The sequence below is a fragment of the Opisthorchis viverrini genome (assembly GCF_000715545.1).
Source record: "Opisthorchis viverrini unplaced genomic scaffold opera_v5_115, whole genome shotgun sequence".
Classification (NCBI taxonomy): domain Eukaryota; kingdom Metazoa; phylum Platyhelminthes; class Trematoda; order Opisthorchiida; family Opisthorchiidae; genus Opisthorchis; species Opisthorchis viverrini.
Genome location: NW_008751773.1, coordinates 256,010 through 272,731, shown reverse-complemented (window position 1 = coordinate 272,731; position 16,722 = coordinate 256,010). Strand labels below are relative to the sequence as shown.

Below are 16,722 nucleotides of genomic sequence, written 5' to 3'. Positions count from 1 at the left end.
GTTCCCGAAGAGGACTTCATCTCAGTAGTTTAACTACTGAGATAGTCAATGGAGTTGTCCACGTTAACACATTTCATTACAACGAAGGTGTCTTCAAAATAACGCCAAAACATTTTCGGTTGACAGTGATAAACGGCCAAGGCCGTGTTTTCGAAGTCCTCCAACTTGGTAATCTAGTCCTTTGGCCTGACGAAGTTTTTGTGTCAAAAACAACTTATTTCCCAGCAATAAATCTACTGAGTATTCTCAGATATTCCCGAAAACTCCTCTTTGACCATGGTAAGGGTGATGACAATAAACATAGTTTAAGTTTAAACCATCGGATGATGTCTTCCACAGCCATTGTCTTTCTGTTTGTCATTTAAGAAGCCGTCTGCTCTGCCGTGATTTTTGCGCCAGCTCGAAAACTGTGTTGGGAAGCACAAAAAACAAGGAAGTAAGTTCTCATTGAGTCTGACTGTGGTGGTTCAACACCTTCAGCCGAAACTGTACGTACATTTGGCAGTCCCATCTCACCACGTTAGAGCAGATAAAATGGAATTGCTTTTCTATCCAAAGTGTGGACAGACTGAGATTATCGTCCTGATATCAATCCACACTCCCTCGAGAGGAGTAAACGAAGTACAGTCGTTGGCCTGTCAGGCTTCTCACCTAAAAACCCTGATTTGAAACACACTCTCAATCATATGGACACAACTCGAAGACTGCTGAGCGATCATCACTTGAGAAAGTTTTGCTAAATTATCAGCAGATTTATAGCTAAGCAACGTTTTGCTTTTACATTAGTGATAAGGTTACTAGGGGGATCTAGCCTTAGGAATTATGGAAAACCCAGTGAAGGGAACAAGTCTTACAGCCAGCTGGTCATGGATTTCGAATTTGTTTTTGTAGATTTATGTTCCTGACATTATGATTCAGGGCACATCAAGTGAGCATTCTCTTGTCATCAAAAATTTTCCTGGTCCTTTCTATAATAATTTGATAGGTGATTTCAGATTCCGTAGAACTCTCGACCGATTGAACCATATAGTTTTTATCTGATCCCCATTGTTCATATGTCCTACTCATCGATAACCACACACAGCCGTGTGACTGCCCTGTTGATCTAGAATCTAGGGGGGTTTAGCGGAATAGGTATTTTGTTCGTAGTCACACCACTCTAGTCTGAACGGTCGTCCTCCTGTTCTGACGTAATTATTCCGGTGAGTCCACAAGAAATGGGAGCACTGGACTCGAGTTTCGCTCTTATTAGAGCTCATCAGCAGTGCATATCCAATGGCCGTGCCGGAATTTGAACCCCGGACAGCTGACAGGCGAGGCGAGCGTATAACCACTACTCAACCACTACCACTACTACTACTCCACTGACGCACGTTGGACGCATTTGAACTTTCACGTCTGAACAGGAGAACCTGTTCGCACTTGAGCGATATGATTGGCGTGCCCGACCCATCGAACGACGACCCAGTAACTGTCCTGGTCGCGTCAACCGATTGATCTCGAATCACTCTTATACGCCAGCCATTTCTGAAGCATGTGTTTCATACAGAGTGGGATGCGTAGATATTTCCACGCAGTGGGAATCACCACGCGGTGGTGATAAGCGTATGTCTCGTCTCGAAACTCCAACACATTTTATCTTGTGTCTTGTGTTGCCCATCTATTGCTGGAGCGCGATATCCGTCCGTACCATCTTTACTGTGACGTTCTGTGACGTTTTGAAATATACCCTACTGACGGGTGCAATCATGGATTGTTTGCAGGTTCAAGTGCAACTACTGTCCCATAGGAGCATTTTAAAGATATAAACGGACACTGAGTATCGCGGCAGCCTATCACCAGAGGTTAATCATTTCGTTCAAAAAATTTTCGTACACCGATTGCTCGCCGTTGAACTCTGCACCAAATGCAAAACGGTTTTGGGGGGGAACTATTCAAGATGGAAATACCGGCCAAATAAATAACAGAGTGGTCCAGTCAGTGTTTAGGAATAAGTGGTCATTCGCTCAAGCTACATCTGGAACAACTATCGTTCATGTCAAAAAGATGAATTTTGAAAGGAATCTTTGTTAAAATGCTCGAACACTGATTGGAAAAAGTGAGACAACTTCAAAACAATTATATGTTCAATCCTACAAGTCAAATATCCGCTATGGACTTATCCAACCAAGTCTTAGGAAGGTTTTGTATCCAGCTTCTTTTTCGTTAATTTAGACTTCAGCGAGTTTAGGCCTTTCATCCAGAACATTTTGGCTGGTTTGGTGTGCAATTCTCACGTAGAAAGTAACTTGCCTAAAAGCAGTGCTTCATATACATTGCTATGAACTTTGGTTGCGATCCGTTTCCCAGAAATCCCCCCATCCAACGTAGAGTCCCGGTGTGGTCAATTAACAGGGAAGATACACCAGAAATGTGCACCATACGGAATGCAAGGCAGTTTGAGAACCAAAATTCTGTTTCTTGTTAAGCAAAACGATTAAAACAAAAACTTTGGGTGACAAGATAACGGGCTACAAAATACAAGGTATAATTTGTCTACAGAGAAAGAGACTAAGGGATATCACAAGCTAGGTCCGTTCGGATCAGACACACGAATTGAATCAGGTACCTTCTCAGAGCTGTGGTCGTATCACGCGGGCGGTAAACACAGGAAGTTTAAGCTGTTCGTCGTAAATCATACAAACAAACGGCTGGTCCACTATGAACTCCACAGTTGGCTCCAGTCGTGTTGACGCTCCTGATATCGACGCCGTTACTCCGGCTGGATCAACCCCGATTTCGTTGACGCTCATTACAGCACCCTGCTTCACCATACCAATATGCACATTGTTAGTGTCAGTCATGCCTGAAAATGCAAACAACAGTGGGTTATGCGTAAGGTTTTGAACTCTGGCAGCTGTCTCGATGGTTCTAGTAACACAGGCTCAGGGGTAAACATTTCACACAGTCTAATTAGCCAGACCAGTAAAAAAGTTCAAATTACTGTTAATAATACGCTCCAAGATGGTGATGGACAAAGTAACTAAGATCGCGAATGACGTGAGAAATTCGGTTACATGAACGTTGGTCCAAACAAATATGAATGCAAACTCTCGCGCTTCCAAAGGAAATAGGAAAGTTTTATCGAATCAGAAAGCTGATTGCAATATGACAGGAACAATAAGCGAATACCGTGATATCCACGCGAAGAGAGAGACCTTATAGGCGGAATCTTTATATAAAGTGAATGCTACAAAAAATTAAAGCTGTTGATACCAAGAGATTCCAAACATGCTTTCTGATCTATCCTCTTTACACGTCCATTACAAAGCGCAGTGGCGATGTCATCCAAAATTGTGACAAAACGTTCGTTCTTCCGACTTCCGAACGACACAAAAACTAGTCCTCATTAGGAAAAACAAAATGAAACTGTCTCTCATATTGTCATGAGGAATACAGAAAGGACTAGAAACAAAGCCTGGGTGATTGCAATAGGCTGCAATCGTTCTGTTGATATCTCTTCATTGCTAAATCCCAATTCGTCCTTTAAAATATACTACTTGTTTTTATTATTACTGCATAACAGGAAAAGATAAATAGGTGTGAACTTGGCCCCGTTGAGGAATGTCTTCATCGTGGTCAACTGCCCAAATTAGTTCTTTATCAGTTACAGTAGCTGTTTGATGGTTAGCAACTGGGGAACTATATTAACACGATTTTTTGTTCTAAAGCAGCTTTGTTTGAACCATAAACATGAATTGCCTTGTCTGAACAACTATATTCTGTACATTCCATCATCGGCCTAAGAGGAAGTAAGACACATTTCATTCCGATTTTCTATACTTAAGAAGAAGGAGAACAGCTTAGTTCTTTGTAGCTGAAAACATTAGTTCTGCTCGTCAACTGAAAATGACTTCAAAAACGGTACAACCTACCTGAAAAGTCGGCTTCTCCTTTTTGGAATACGGATATCACACCCATTGATTTTAACGCGCTAGTTAGATCGGATGTCTGTTGCATCCTGAATTTTGGCATTTTCAATGACACGACCTCGGGTTGCTGCGCGGCCACTAGATCTCGGATGTTGTATTGCCCAGTCAGCATCCGATCGATCCATGTTCTTTCCCAACGTTCAGTAGGTAGGACAACAATGAAAGAAAAACGGGTGTTCTAGAAAACAAAATCAAACAAACCAGTTAGCAAAGTTCACCGCACTCCCACTATGTGTTCACATATTTGGCCCACACAAACTAGAAATTTGTCACCTCACTGTATCAAAGTTCTCTGAATTATACCCGCATCTAGTGACATTGTGCTGATTTGATTCATTTTAATATACTCTCCGAAGCAGTTAGGACTGCGACTCTCCTACTGTGAGAGGTCATCCGCTATTTACATTCTTCCCGAAGAAAAGTCATGGGTTGGTTTCAGTCTACCAATTTCGGTCAGTTATTTGATAGCTGAAAAGAGCGCTCCTTTCACGACATACCCATATATGTATTTACTTTAATATATGGGGTATTTTCATTCTAGCCACGAGGCGACCTTTGGTTAGAATTTAACTGAAATAATCAACGCCTTTCCCTCATAAATTGTGCGTAAGACATTTGGTTGCGAAGTAAGGAGTGAGTAGGAATCACAAACTAAATTGTTGCGATTATCGTAGAAGAAAAACCGTTTACCACATACAGATACCGTCAAAACTGACGCGATGTGGTTACCTATAGTGGTGAGAGTGGAGAATAACAGCTGAAGATTTCAGCCACATTTTAGAGACATTCGCCATGTACTTGGCGTTTTACTGGTACGCGTTTTGGGACAAAATCACGGTTGGTTGTAACCACATGCACCATTCAATTTGACCATACGTCTACTCATATACGCGGCATTTAGGTTCGACTTTAACTGATTCTGATTCCTAGGAACAGCTATCGTCAACGGAGAGCCTTGCTCATTCTAAAATGTATACGTTGCCACTAAGTCATTAGACTGCTCACCATAGAATATTTGATTATAATATACTGATGATATCTATTTAATTTTAAGAAGTCAGTACGGCTGTACGTATTCTCAGTCAGTCTACAATGTTTGTCCTATTTCCCCTTCATTATTTCGCATATTACGTTACTAAGTGTGCTACACAGGACATGAAAAGTGAAATGTGGCGCATACAAATTCAACACTGACCTCTTACATCTGACGTCAAAACTTACGACCCATGTCGGCAGTAAGTAGGGTACTGATGATCTAACACTACCGCTCCTATTTCATATAAATACATGGGAATGGAAGAACCTCCTGACATAATTATCCCACAGTTACACCTTTTTATTTCCAGTAGGATATTAGTTGGACGACTAATGCCGATCTCAAAGACAGCCACCATGATCAATAGGAGATTCTGGGAAATTCTGCTAGGGGTTTTATAAATTATGGAACGGCAACGTGGATCTATAGTTTAAAACGGGCTGTCTGATGTGACGAGCGACATTTTTTATAGGTGAGCTCTGGAGACGTAACTCCAATTATTCTCGTACCTGCGGTTTTTCTATGAATCCATGTCGTAAATTTTACCTTATGATTTGTTTCGAAAAGAGATTAAGATGCCGCTTCATAAGAAATGGTACTATCATGAACCGAATGAACTGTTCACAGGCTTTCAGGAGTCTTGTGGTTTTATCTTATATATGTATGTATGTATGCACGTGTGTGTACCCACATTGATAGTGCTGTACAAACAAGTGACAGGCTGCATGTTCGTCTTTAACTTTAGGGGCTTCTTTTGCTCGTTTATTGTGGTAAGCAGATCCAGGAACGGATGCCAGCTTCTTGGATGTACATAAGGAAGCGGACTGAAAACACCAAATGCCGAATTGCTTGATTAGGCGTTAGGATTGACCGTAACGCCTTTGAAAATGGCTGCCTAATCTCTAAAATCCTTGCTAGTTTTCCTCAATCTTGTTCGTCTTGGTTTGCTGATACTCCCGCAGTAACAGTTTGAGTGCCGATCTTACCATAACTTCCATAGCTTTCCAGTTTTCCGACCACTGCTGATGAACCAATCAGAATCGGACGCTAACATATTACCTGTATGGACGACCTTCTAAGTCACTCTAAAACTGTCATGCTTTTGCTGGTTTTACTCGAATATACTTGCATTAAGCAGGTTGGTATCCTTTGAGTGCTTGCAGACTTTATCCGGAATCGGATAGCTTCGTTAGTTTAATTATTTGTGTTTGAATACTTATAGTTTGAACAAGCTCCCACGACATTCTACTAGAAAGCATGTCCTCGTGCTATAGAGCTATTTATGGATTATATTATTAAATGATTACAATACGTTTTTCTTCGACAGACAAAAAATTGTGAGTATAGAACCACACACTATATTGTTACGAATCCCTTGACAGGGCATGCTTTACATAAATCACGCCACGCAAGGTACGCAAAATGTCCTCTGAATCTATCTCATTTGAATATTGTCCTTTATTGACAAAAAGGATTTCCTAAAACCGGTCACAGACCTGAGGGACGAAGAGGTCCAAATCGGGACTCAACAAAATACTTCCATTTGGTACTGGAAATAGGTTACTCCGTCGAGCAGTCTTGTCATCCGATGAACAGAATGTTGGCCATTACGTATGGTCAGGATGAAAACACCCATAGACGATAAATGCGTCATAGAGTGTGCACAGTTAGTTATGAAGTCTTGTCACACTTCAGGGATAGTGACCAAAAACTGACTGATCCGTATAAGAAAGTAGCTGGTTTCTGAACAACCTAGGCACGCTGGGATTTTAAGCCCATACTGAGGAGCGTTATGAGCAATATTAGCACGTATACAAATATACATTGAAATGCCGACTCCACAAACTGAAAATTGGTTTAAAAAATCTGCATGTCGGAATGATGGTTAGCCAACATTTCAATAGGTTATTTTATATTACTCCAGCAGGGGACTGAACGTTCTGTTCTGGACATTCACCAGAAAGCTGCAGATGAGAACAGCTCTCAAAGATGCTAATTCCTTCATTAGTTTCGGTCATATCCCAACATCCACGGAAAAGAGTAGAAAACACTAGTTTCATCCAAACGTTTTTTATCTACACAGTGCGAGGTCACAGAATGGCTTGGCCGACTAAACGTGTATTGGTTTAAATTCCACTTACTCTGAAAAATTTTCGAATCATCATTATCCCCTTATCTGCCATGCTGGTATATGGCATTTCCTCGACCACGTGCATCATTGAAACGCCTGCGTTTTTGTAACCATCTAAGTAAAATTCCGCCGTTGTTGTTCGACTGGAAGCAAATGGCGTGCTCCAGTTTTCTGAGGGGCACAAAGTCAGAAGTTTTGATTGTTCAAGGTGAATAATTTTATTAAGAAAGATTTTAGATGGATAAAGTTGCTTACGAGTACCAGGTACCATGCCATTTCAATTATTATACTAAAACATCAAACATCTTAGAAAATCCTGGATGTAAAGCACTCAGTGCTAACACAGACAAGTGTCAAGAGGGGAGTTTATGGTACAATTGCCCAAATATGCCATTATTAAGGTACAAAAGCAATCGCCTATACACGAAGTAAAGACAGTAGTGCGGAAAATAAAAACAATACTGGTTTAGCGAAAAAATTACTTGGCCGTTGCTTGGTGTTCAACTAAATTGCTTGCAGGTCTTCAGACCCGAAAACTTATAGAAATTTTGCGCAATAAAATAAAAATATACGTCTATGTCCTACGGGTTTTTCCAAAGAATCCTCGAGCTAAGTAACCAACGATCTAGGAATAATTTTTACTATCTCAAAGAAAGCGGTATGCGATAAAATGATGCTTCCAAAAACAATTATTCAAAGGGCTTCGGAGTGAAACACATACTCCACATCCGAACGCCATATCTAACTGAGAAACTTAAATCGTTGATTTTGCTGACTGAGTTAGTCAGAGATATAAAAGTGCATGGTGTGAGTGGGGGGTGATTCCGTCACTGATGGGAAACACTTGAGTGTCAATTTTACGAACACGAGATTCGGGTTTATCTCAAAAGCACACCGGCGACGCCTGCAGTGAATACATCTGTATACTGTTCCTCAAACCTAACACTTTTCACGATATATTTCACTTTTGGCTACTAAGAATCGTAACTTCTATAAAATCATGACGCACAATGACCCGATTGGAGAAAAAGAACGCAGTGACTGGCCAGATGTCCACATTTTTCTGTCAAAATCATACTTTACGGAAAGCTTACCTCTAAAGGTTACGACATTGAAGAGTGCAAGACGTGTGCTCGAAGATAGTTCTTGTGGCCTGGAAACGAAACCCAAAACCAAACCGCGTGTTTCCGAATATATCCATCGATTGATTTTGTCAGCAGCATCCGACTGATTTCTGAAGTTTATCTGAAGGTCGATGTGAACACAGACTGAGGTTATGTAGCAACACGATAGATATCTGAATGTTTCAAAACAGTTTATCAGGCTCGTTGAACATCTTGTGTCCTTATAATCAACTGATATTTTTCTGCAGACACAGTAGTTTCCAGTTGAGCAGGCAGACCCACAGGTTACTAGAATGGCTCACCCTCGAAAGAACAGAACTGCAAACAAATAATGGAGAAAACTGGTAATCTACCACTGTCACAATGTTTCAGTGTGTGGGCTGAGAGAAAAATATCAACTGTACAATACTGATAAAGCTGTTAAGCTACTGGTTACACATAAAACCAAGTCTTTATTGACGGTAGAAAGCGATGAGTCTCATATTCTTTCCAGTGTGGAGGTTGTGTGAACGGATGAAATTAGCATGATCTTTATCTGTTGTCTAAATAACTATGAATCATCCCACCGTCTGTCCACTTTTACATCTGTATTCAAGAGTCTGTTTTGGCATCGAGATGTAGCAGAGCTGGATGTGTATGTTGAGTGAAGACTTTGTTTTACTTGATGCAGAGTGCTTCTCCGACCTTCTGTCTGTGAAATGTACGGTCAAAAGGGGTTTCGTTCTCCAGTCCTCTTGTTGGCTCGTTTTTCGCGGTTGTTTTTAATCGTAATCATCGCTTCAGTTCTCCTGTGGTATGTATAGTGTGTGCTCAGAGCTCATAGGACAGAAGATGAAATGCCAACAGTAGTCTGTTATAACGTTTCAGTATCATGCTAATTCTATTACCGCAGTCAGATATCTGTGTACCAGGTTAGAATATGCTATGTGAAGAAAGCAGAATTTAGAGCAGACTCAGAATGATCAAGCAAATGTGATGGGATATAATGTAATCCCAGTAGACAGAAGCGGTAATTACTAGGTTTCCTTGTTGAAAATCTGTAATCCACGGACACACTTCAACTAATTGAGAGACCCGAGGACAAACCAAAACAGTGTGGAGGAAGGCTACTTACTGTGGAGAGTTTGCCCTGTACGTGAAGTCAATCTATGCAGGAAGCCGAGAAGCACTGTACAGCTGTTTCATCCTTATTGGGAATCATCAGCAGTGCGCATTTCACAATACTCGGAAGAGTCTCGAATCCGCGACCTTCTGACTAGTAGTCTGAACACCTAACCGTTCGGGCATGGGCGGCTGATCAAAAGTGTGATTAACTAACTCTTAGATAGGATGTTGCGCAGCTCATCCTTTAATCACAGGATCCCATCACGCGGAACTAATTGAGAGACCCGAGGACAAACCAAAACAGTGTGGAGGAAGGCTACTTACTGTGGAGAGTTTGCCCTGTACGTGAAGTCAATCTATGCAGGAAGCCGAGAAGCACTGTACAGCTGTTTCATCCTTATTGGGAATCATCAGCAGTGCGCATTTCACAATACTCGGAAGAGTCTCGAATCCGCGACCTTCTGACTAGTAGTCTGAACACCTAACCGTTCGGGCATGGGCGGCTGATCAAAAGTGTGATTAACTAACTCTTAGATAGGATGTTGCGCAGCTCATCCTTTAATCACAGGATCCACATCACGCGGTCACGTGTGTTGACTGACTTCTCGAGCAAAGAATTCTCTGATGGAAGTTTCACTCATCGGGTGAAAATCACTTATTGTTGTGCTCAATAACTCAAAAACCGATAGCTGTGTGCCAGACAGTTGAACCGCCAAACTTAAAAACATCCCCTAGTTGATTGTATTCGTGGTCAAAAGTGGAAGTGTAGCGATTCATGGATAAACACGGGTGGTTAATATAAGTCTGAATAATCCGCCATAGCCCCCTTAAATTACTGCAGAGATAGGCCTGCCACAATTCTTGAAGCGACTTTTTATGATGACCGCCGTATTAACTAAATGGACTAATCGGTGATCAATAGTTCCAACACTCCAAAAAGCGGGCTGGGTCTTCTTCCTGTGAGTGGTGCATTTCATCTCCCACCAAGAAACATTTTCAGATTCAACTGCTCGGTTCCCGCTATTGCTATTGGAAATCATCCAGTCACTCAACCATCCGACACTTCGGCTTTTGAGCCCGCAACAATCATAGAAGTAATTTTCTGTACCTGTCATCCTACTGATCAGGCCGCGGAATTGCGTTGCCTTATGAATACTAGTCACCGGTCCAGCGTCATTCAGGGTTTCGATTGTATGGCTGCACCAATCCGATCCCAAAGTCGCAAATCAGCGGTTCGGTGTGCCGATGACTTTATAACTGCTTTTAGCTGTTTGTCCCTACTTCTGGTCTATATCGACCAGAGGACGTTGTGATTGTACAACAGTGTGACTCGCGTGCGGCATTACATATTCTGCGTGGGTGTGCATCTGTATGACTTCATGATATAGACATGGTCTCTATTCATCAAGCACCTGTATTGCTTTTCACCAGTTTCCACTCGAGAAAAACGAGTAGGACAGATCATACATAAGACTGTGTCCAAAAACCTCCGGCTTTTATGCTCAAACCAACAAACTAACCTGTTGAACAGTCACTTGAAAGTCATTTTGTATACTCCTAAGAAAGTCCGACCGCATGCGGTAATCATCCCTCAAAAACATTCCATTCGAAACGGTGATGATGCCAAGCCTTTTACGATTAACCACCGACTGTTCAGCGACCAAGTCGTCAACCAACTCTCTATGGAGTAGCTTGCTTTCATACATTGCCAGTTGAAGGCTGTTGTCGGCGATTGGTGACCGCAGTCGTAGTGCCCGAACTAGTTCCACACCAGTTTGTCCGCCAACCGCCCGCGATCCAACAATAGAACTTAGAAGAAATAATACACCCAGTGGACAGGCCAGGTAGTCTTGATCCATAGCTGCATGAATGGAAAATATACGTTTCTGTGAGCGTTTCATATTCATGCATAACAACTCACACTTTTTCTGTAGCTAACTGACATTTTCGCCATTAATACTGCATGCCACACTAACTAAATGAAATGTACTCAGAATGCATATTACCAAGAAGATTTACAATGACCTTGTTGGTTTATTTTAACGAATAGAAAATTAGGTGGTAAACTGCTCAAATGTAAATGGGGGTCAAGATGAAAAATATTTGGAACCGATTGAGTAGGGTTCGTTTTCGGAAACGTTTGGTGACAACCGATTGAAAGGAATAGGGACTGTATGCATAAAATTGACTGCAACGATTGCACTAAGGGTTACATGTGACAAACTGCCAGGGAATTGCACACCACAGCACAAAACAAGGATAAGCAAACCGTCAAAGAATGCAGAAGAACACCAAATGCTGGTCAGCGATGGCGGCACATGCCTTAGACACGGGACATAAAAGCTAAAGAATGTGGAGGCTTTAAGATGGGGTCTGCGATTCACACCACAGCGGCTGATAGACGAGGCGGTGGAAATTACTAAGCTTCACAGCGTGAATAGAACCGAGGGTGTGGAACTGGCGAGCGTATGGAAAGCGGTCTTAGATAAGCCGAGTTGACACGTGACGGTGTGGTTGTCAATCCACATACCGCTATTAGCAAAAACTAGGGGGTGGGATGTGAAAATCCTAAGCCGACCAAAGTTCACAACATTCCTCTTACACAACCATCTTAGCACTAGCTCATCCACACAGACGGACAGAAAGTTCAAACGACGTTCAAGAGGGGTCATCAAATGGACCGAACCAGAAGAACTAGGCCCTAGGCTGGACTCAAACACACGTAGGTTTCCCCATCGACCCAACAATTGTTCACCCACCCTAACACACAAAAATCCCTCTGCCGATATCCAATAGAGATTTAGCTCGACTTAGCTGATTGGTTCTCCTCCCGCCCTAAATCTCGACCAATCTCGGAACCTAGTTACTTGGCCTGACGGAGTTTTGTGTCAAAAGCGAAACGTTGCCCAGCAATAAATCTACCGATTGTCACCAAACTTTTGGTAAACGAGGGGTCAAGATAATTTTGTTCATTTAGCCAGTTGGATTCAGCAACCTAGTATTATCTGATTGCCAGAAGTAACTGGCTGTGTAGCAGTTGAGCACACTATCGGTCGGACATTGGATGGGAAGACGTTGCAAAACTACCCTTACCTTTTCAAGTAACTCCTACAGTGTTGGTTGTAAATGGGTTGTTATAAGCATAATTGGTGCCGAACACATCGACTGGACCCTCACCTACCACACAACTGCGTTAAGTAAAACAGTGGATACATCATACATTAGCCCAAATATCATTCACAGGATGTCATAGCATGAAGATGGAGGGGTAAGCCTCAGCCTTAAACATAACCGAGTTGTACTAGACAAAGCAAAATAGAAACATATTTCGCCTTACACGGGAGCAAACATATGGCGTTATCGCAGAACTTGTTCTTCATTTAATCTGCTAAAGAAGAGAATCATATCTGCAGGACCATGAACACACGGGAGACTTTCGATATTTGATCAACATTAATCCTGTACTTGACCTTTAAAAACGAAATATGGTGTTAAGCTGCCAGAAAATTCCAAGGCCTTTGGAATATTTTGTCGGTTTTAAAGGTTCCACATATTTCAGACGTAATATTCAGATAATGTTTGCAATTTCAGTCTGAATAAGAAGGCAGGGAATGCGTCATCCACGTATCGCTTTTATGTGATCAAGGGTAATCTCATAGTAATCAATGAACAGGGTTTTGAGAGCATATTGCCGTCTGAATACTACCTGACGAAATATCCCTTTACCTACCGCAAACTATTGACCTTAGCAACCAGGAAGAATTATCCCAGGAAGCAGTTGATTCATGATCACATAGCTAATGTGATATTTTTGATCGGGATCTCTCAGTTTTTCTGATATTGCCAATTTCAGCAGGGGGAGAGGAAGAAAGGTAATGTGTGGCGTGTCATGTTTTACTTGTGAGCAGAAAAGAATGCACTCCGAAAAAAGGGTCCTTATGCTTGAAGAAGCTAAAGCATCAACTAAATAAAATATTAAAATTTCATTATTGTCAGCCCACCTTTGAAGATCAGTCCAAATGCCATCTGTAATAAACTTAAAATACTGTTTAGAGTGTACCTGTCGATCCTAGTTAAAAACTACCAGCAAAACATGGTATGGTAAGCTCGGTTGGATCACCTCGTGTTTATAATAACCTGCCTTATCCTTTCACGTAAGGGGTTCCGTCGTTTTCATGTCTGTTACGCTAGGACTGGTGAGCCAGTTTTTATATTCCGGCCGATATAAGAAAAAAAAATGAAAATTTAGCAAACGTTTCTACTCTTTTGTTTAAACAAATTAAACTGATAAGATAAAGCTTATGTCCTATTCATGTCGCCCTTGACAATTCTAAAAGGTTCGTGGTGAACGTAGACAATTTAGAGGTCTTACCGTTTCTTCATATCTATCTCTTCGGCCAACAAGACGCAAGTAAAAGAGCATCAGATTACTTTTGGGTTGTAGAGACTACTTTATTCAGTATTATCCACAATACGTCACACAGAAATAGCACCTTTTGTTTGTTGCCGGGGGACCCTGTGCTGTTGTTGCCATAGCACCAAAACCTGCAATCATAGTAAAACCCTGTGTATTATGTGCTATCTAGTATCCAGCAGTCAGTAAATTGGTGATTTTTTGACGACCTTGAGAATAACGTTTGCGATTTGGGTGGCAAGGAACTATCTTCTTCTTCCAGTGTGGGTGCCATCGTATGTTCTAAAGTTCAAGCTGTCATCAAAGGTGGTAGGAAAATGTCAAAGATATGTTAAGTGTGAGTACTTTCATGGTCAGTCTAAACGGCCTGACCGTACAGCAAATGCGATTTGTTAGTTTTATTGACGTTTCTGTGAAAAAGGTGGACGCCTGTCAGTGCTAGTGACTAAGCGCATCCTCATTATGCCCCAGATGAGTAGCCCCATAACGCCGACGACCTAGTGGATAGACCATGAAGTTTTGTTCGCATAATGTTAAGTGGCCGAACCCTAGACAATTGTCCATCAATGAGACCTACACATCACGAGTAACAAACTAGAAATGTGTGCACGAAAGTGAGCGAAGCAATGCATCTGGGTTCTGTTTCAAATTCTCGGATGCATTGTTGGTTGTACTAAGAATCCTAGGAAAATCCCAACATCCCACTTGCCCTGTTGTTCCAAATCCTGAACTAATGTCAGTCTGCACCGTCAGGTTAACTCCTAAATTCTTATTCCAAACCGACTGCGAGCCATCGAAAAAAGACACAGTTAGGCGATGGATAGCATATCAACGTCCGCGAACTGGGCGACCATACACACAAGTTTGCAGAGACCAAAACAAACCTGAAATCACTATTTCAAGTAAATCAGCTAACCCCAAACGAAAGTTTGGGGTCCTGAGGTCTCCTTGGAACGTCCGTATAGTTACTGGATTGATAACATCTCCAAATTATTACAGCATTACTTGTCACGTCGACCGGTTTGGTTCTGTTTCTCGCATAGAATAAAGTCAGAGTTGTGCGTACTAAGCAACTACGTGTCTTTTCTTGGATTTTTTTATTATTTGACTTAATACATAAAGCCCAAGTTTTCAGATAAAATTAAATGCGAATCCGTCAACGTATTTATCATTCGAACAAGAAAGTTCCAGCTATCCAGTGTATGTGATAGATTCCTGATATTTACCAGCGAAATTATGCCGGTTCGTCTCCTTGGATTTATTGTTTCTAGTGTTTTTACCAGTTGTTTAAAGATTCTGTAACAACTCTCAAATAATTTGTAATACACAACCCATAAGGTTGCTGAAAATCCGTCGACAGCCCACGACCGGTTTTGCCTTTCTTGGGGCTCATCAGGTAGGCGCAGTTTCCGGGTTTCCTCATGTTCTACTTGAAAGCAAATTGTATGAAATTAGCGAATACACACTCATTTGCAGACTAATTAGTTTTTTTCTTCGACAGACTCGCCTGGAACTCAGCTGAATGCCTGGAAACATCACAAACGAGAGATTCAGCTGGGTTCCAGGTGAGTCTCTCGAGAAAAAAATTAGTTTGCAAATAAGTGTATATTTGCTAACTCTCAAATAAATTTGAAAATCTCACTGGTATTATTTATCAAGTTGTTGGTAAAATAACTATAAAAACCCGGGCCTACACTCTTCCACCCTTGAGCGGTGGAGCAAGCTTACGGCTATTAGATCGTGCATTGCTATGAATCCTCGGAACCAGAAGAATCAGCTGAGAAAAACAACTATTTTCATCTGCCACAAAACTTGCTTGGTAGAACAATAACATACAATAAAACGGTGAAAATGGACTTCGCTCCAAAGGACTGGCACCTTGTATGAGACTGACATTGCAAAAAAAATCTCACCAGTTGTTCTTGTAGAAGCCTGCATGTAGCTCCAAATGAAAGCAACGTGGCTTGTGTCGCTCCCATAATATGCCTCATCAAGACCTAATTTGATGCACATTGTATCAGCTCTCATCCGATGCACAATCCGCCTTCCTTTATATGATAGTACCCGTCCGGTGTGGTTCAATTTTTCGTAATTTGTTTGAACCCTCTTGTCATCCGACCGGATATTCAAGCCAGTAATGTTTCCACCAAACTTGTGATAAAGCTTCGACCATGTGACTTGCGGATCACTCAACCGGTTTCGTGCCATGTGTTCACATCCTCTTCTATTAAGTAACTCAGCTACTCAGTCAGGATAGTTACAGCCGTTCAATGAACCAAATCTATTCTCATTAGGTAGAACCAAATAACCACCGGATAATAGAGTATAACAAAAACTTACGTAGGGAGTTGCTAGTTGGGTCATTTTTTAGCTGGACCCCAAGCCCAAAAGAATGGAATACAGAAATCAACGTGGCACGATCCAGTCACCGACCGTGGCATCGTCCGTGAGTAGTGAGAATGCTCTATGAATGACATTCAGCAGCTAATAAAATCTACAAATCTCCTCAAACCACCACCAAGCTAGGGGATTGGTTAGACTAAACGAGGTGGTAGACGGTTTTACGGGTCGTCACTCACCTAGCCGTTTTGAACAGATTTTATTCGTGGTCAAATATTAAACCGATGTCATTGATTCACACAGTGTACAAAAACTATACTTCAGACGGGTAGTTACACCGATTCCTGTAAAATATACTTCATGAGTAAACGAGATCTAGTGATACATTTCATTATGTTTGTCAACTCTTTTCAGCTATGTTTATTTTGAAGTATTATACTTTTTTACTCATGGCTGGGACTTTACAGATAACGCAGCGTTTGTAGAACGCTTCCATTGGGTACAACGTTATTAAAACATGAGGAGCCCAGAATCCAACAATTGCTTGACTCAGTTTCTGTGTTCCAGCGTGCGTATTCATTGCTATCTCAGAATAAACGCTT

General features: G+C 41.6%; 1 protein-coding gene across 1 annotated transcript; it reads right to left on the bottom strand.

Annotated features, from left to right (window-relative positions):
* Positions 1 to 2,612: 2,612 nt before the first annotated feature.
* On the bottom strand, positions 2,613 to 11,225 carry T265_05904 (hypothetical protein; the record flags this gene model as incomplete). The annotated part of the gene is made up of 3 exons (XM_009171039.1): positions 2,613 to 2,845; positions 3,915 to 4,149; positions 10,887 to 11,225. 3 exons carry the CDS (start codon positions 11,223 to 11,225, stop codon positions 2,613 to 2,615), a joined length of 807 nt encoding a protein of 268 aa, XP_009169303.1.
* Positions 11,226 to 16,722: the final 5,497 nt, after the last annotated feature.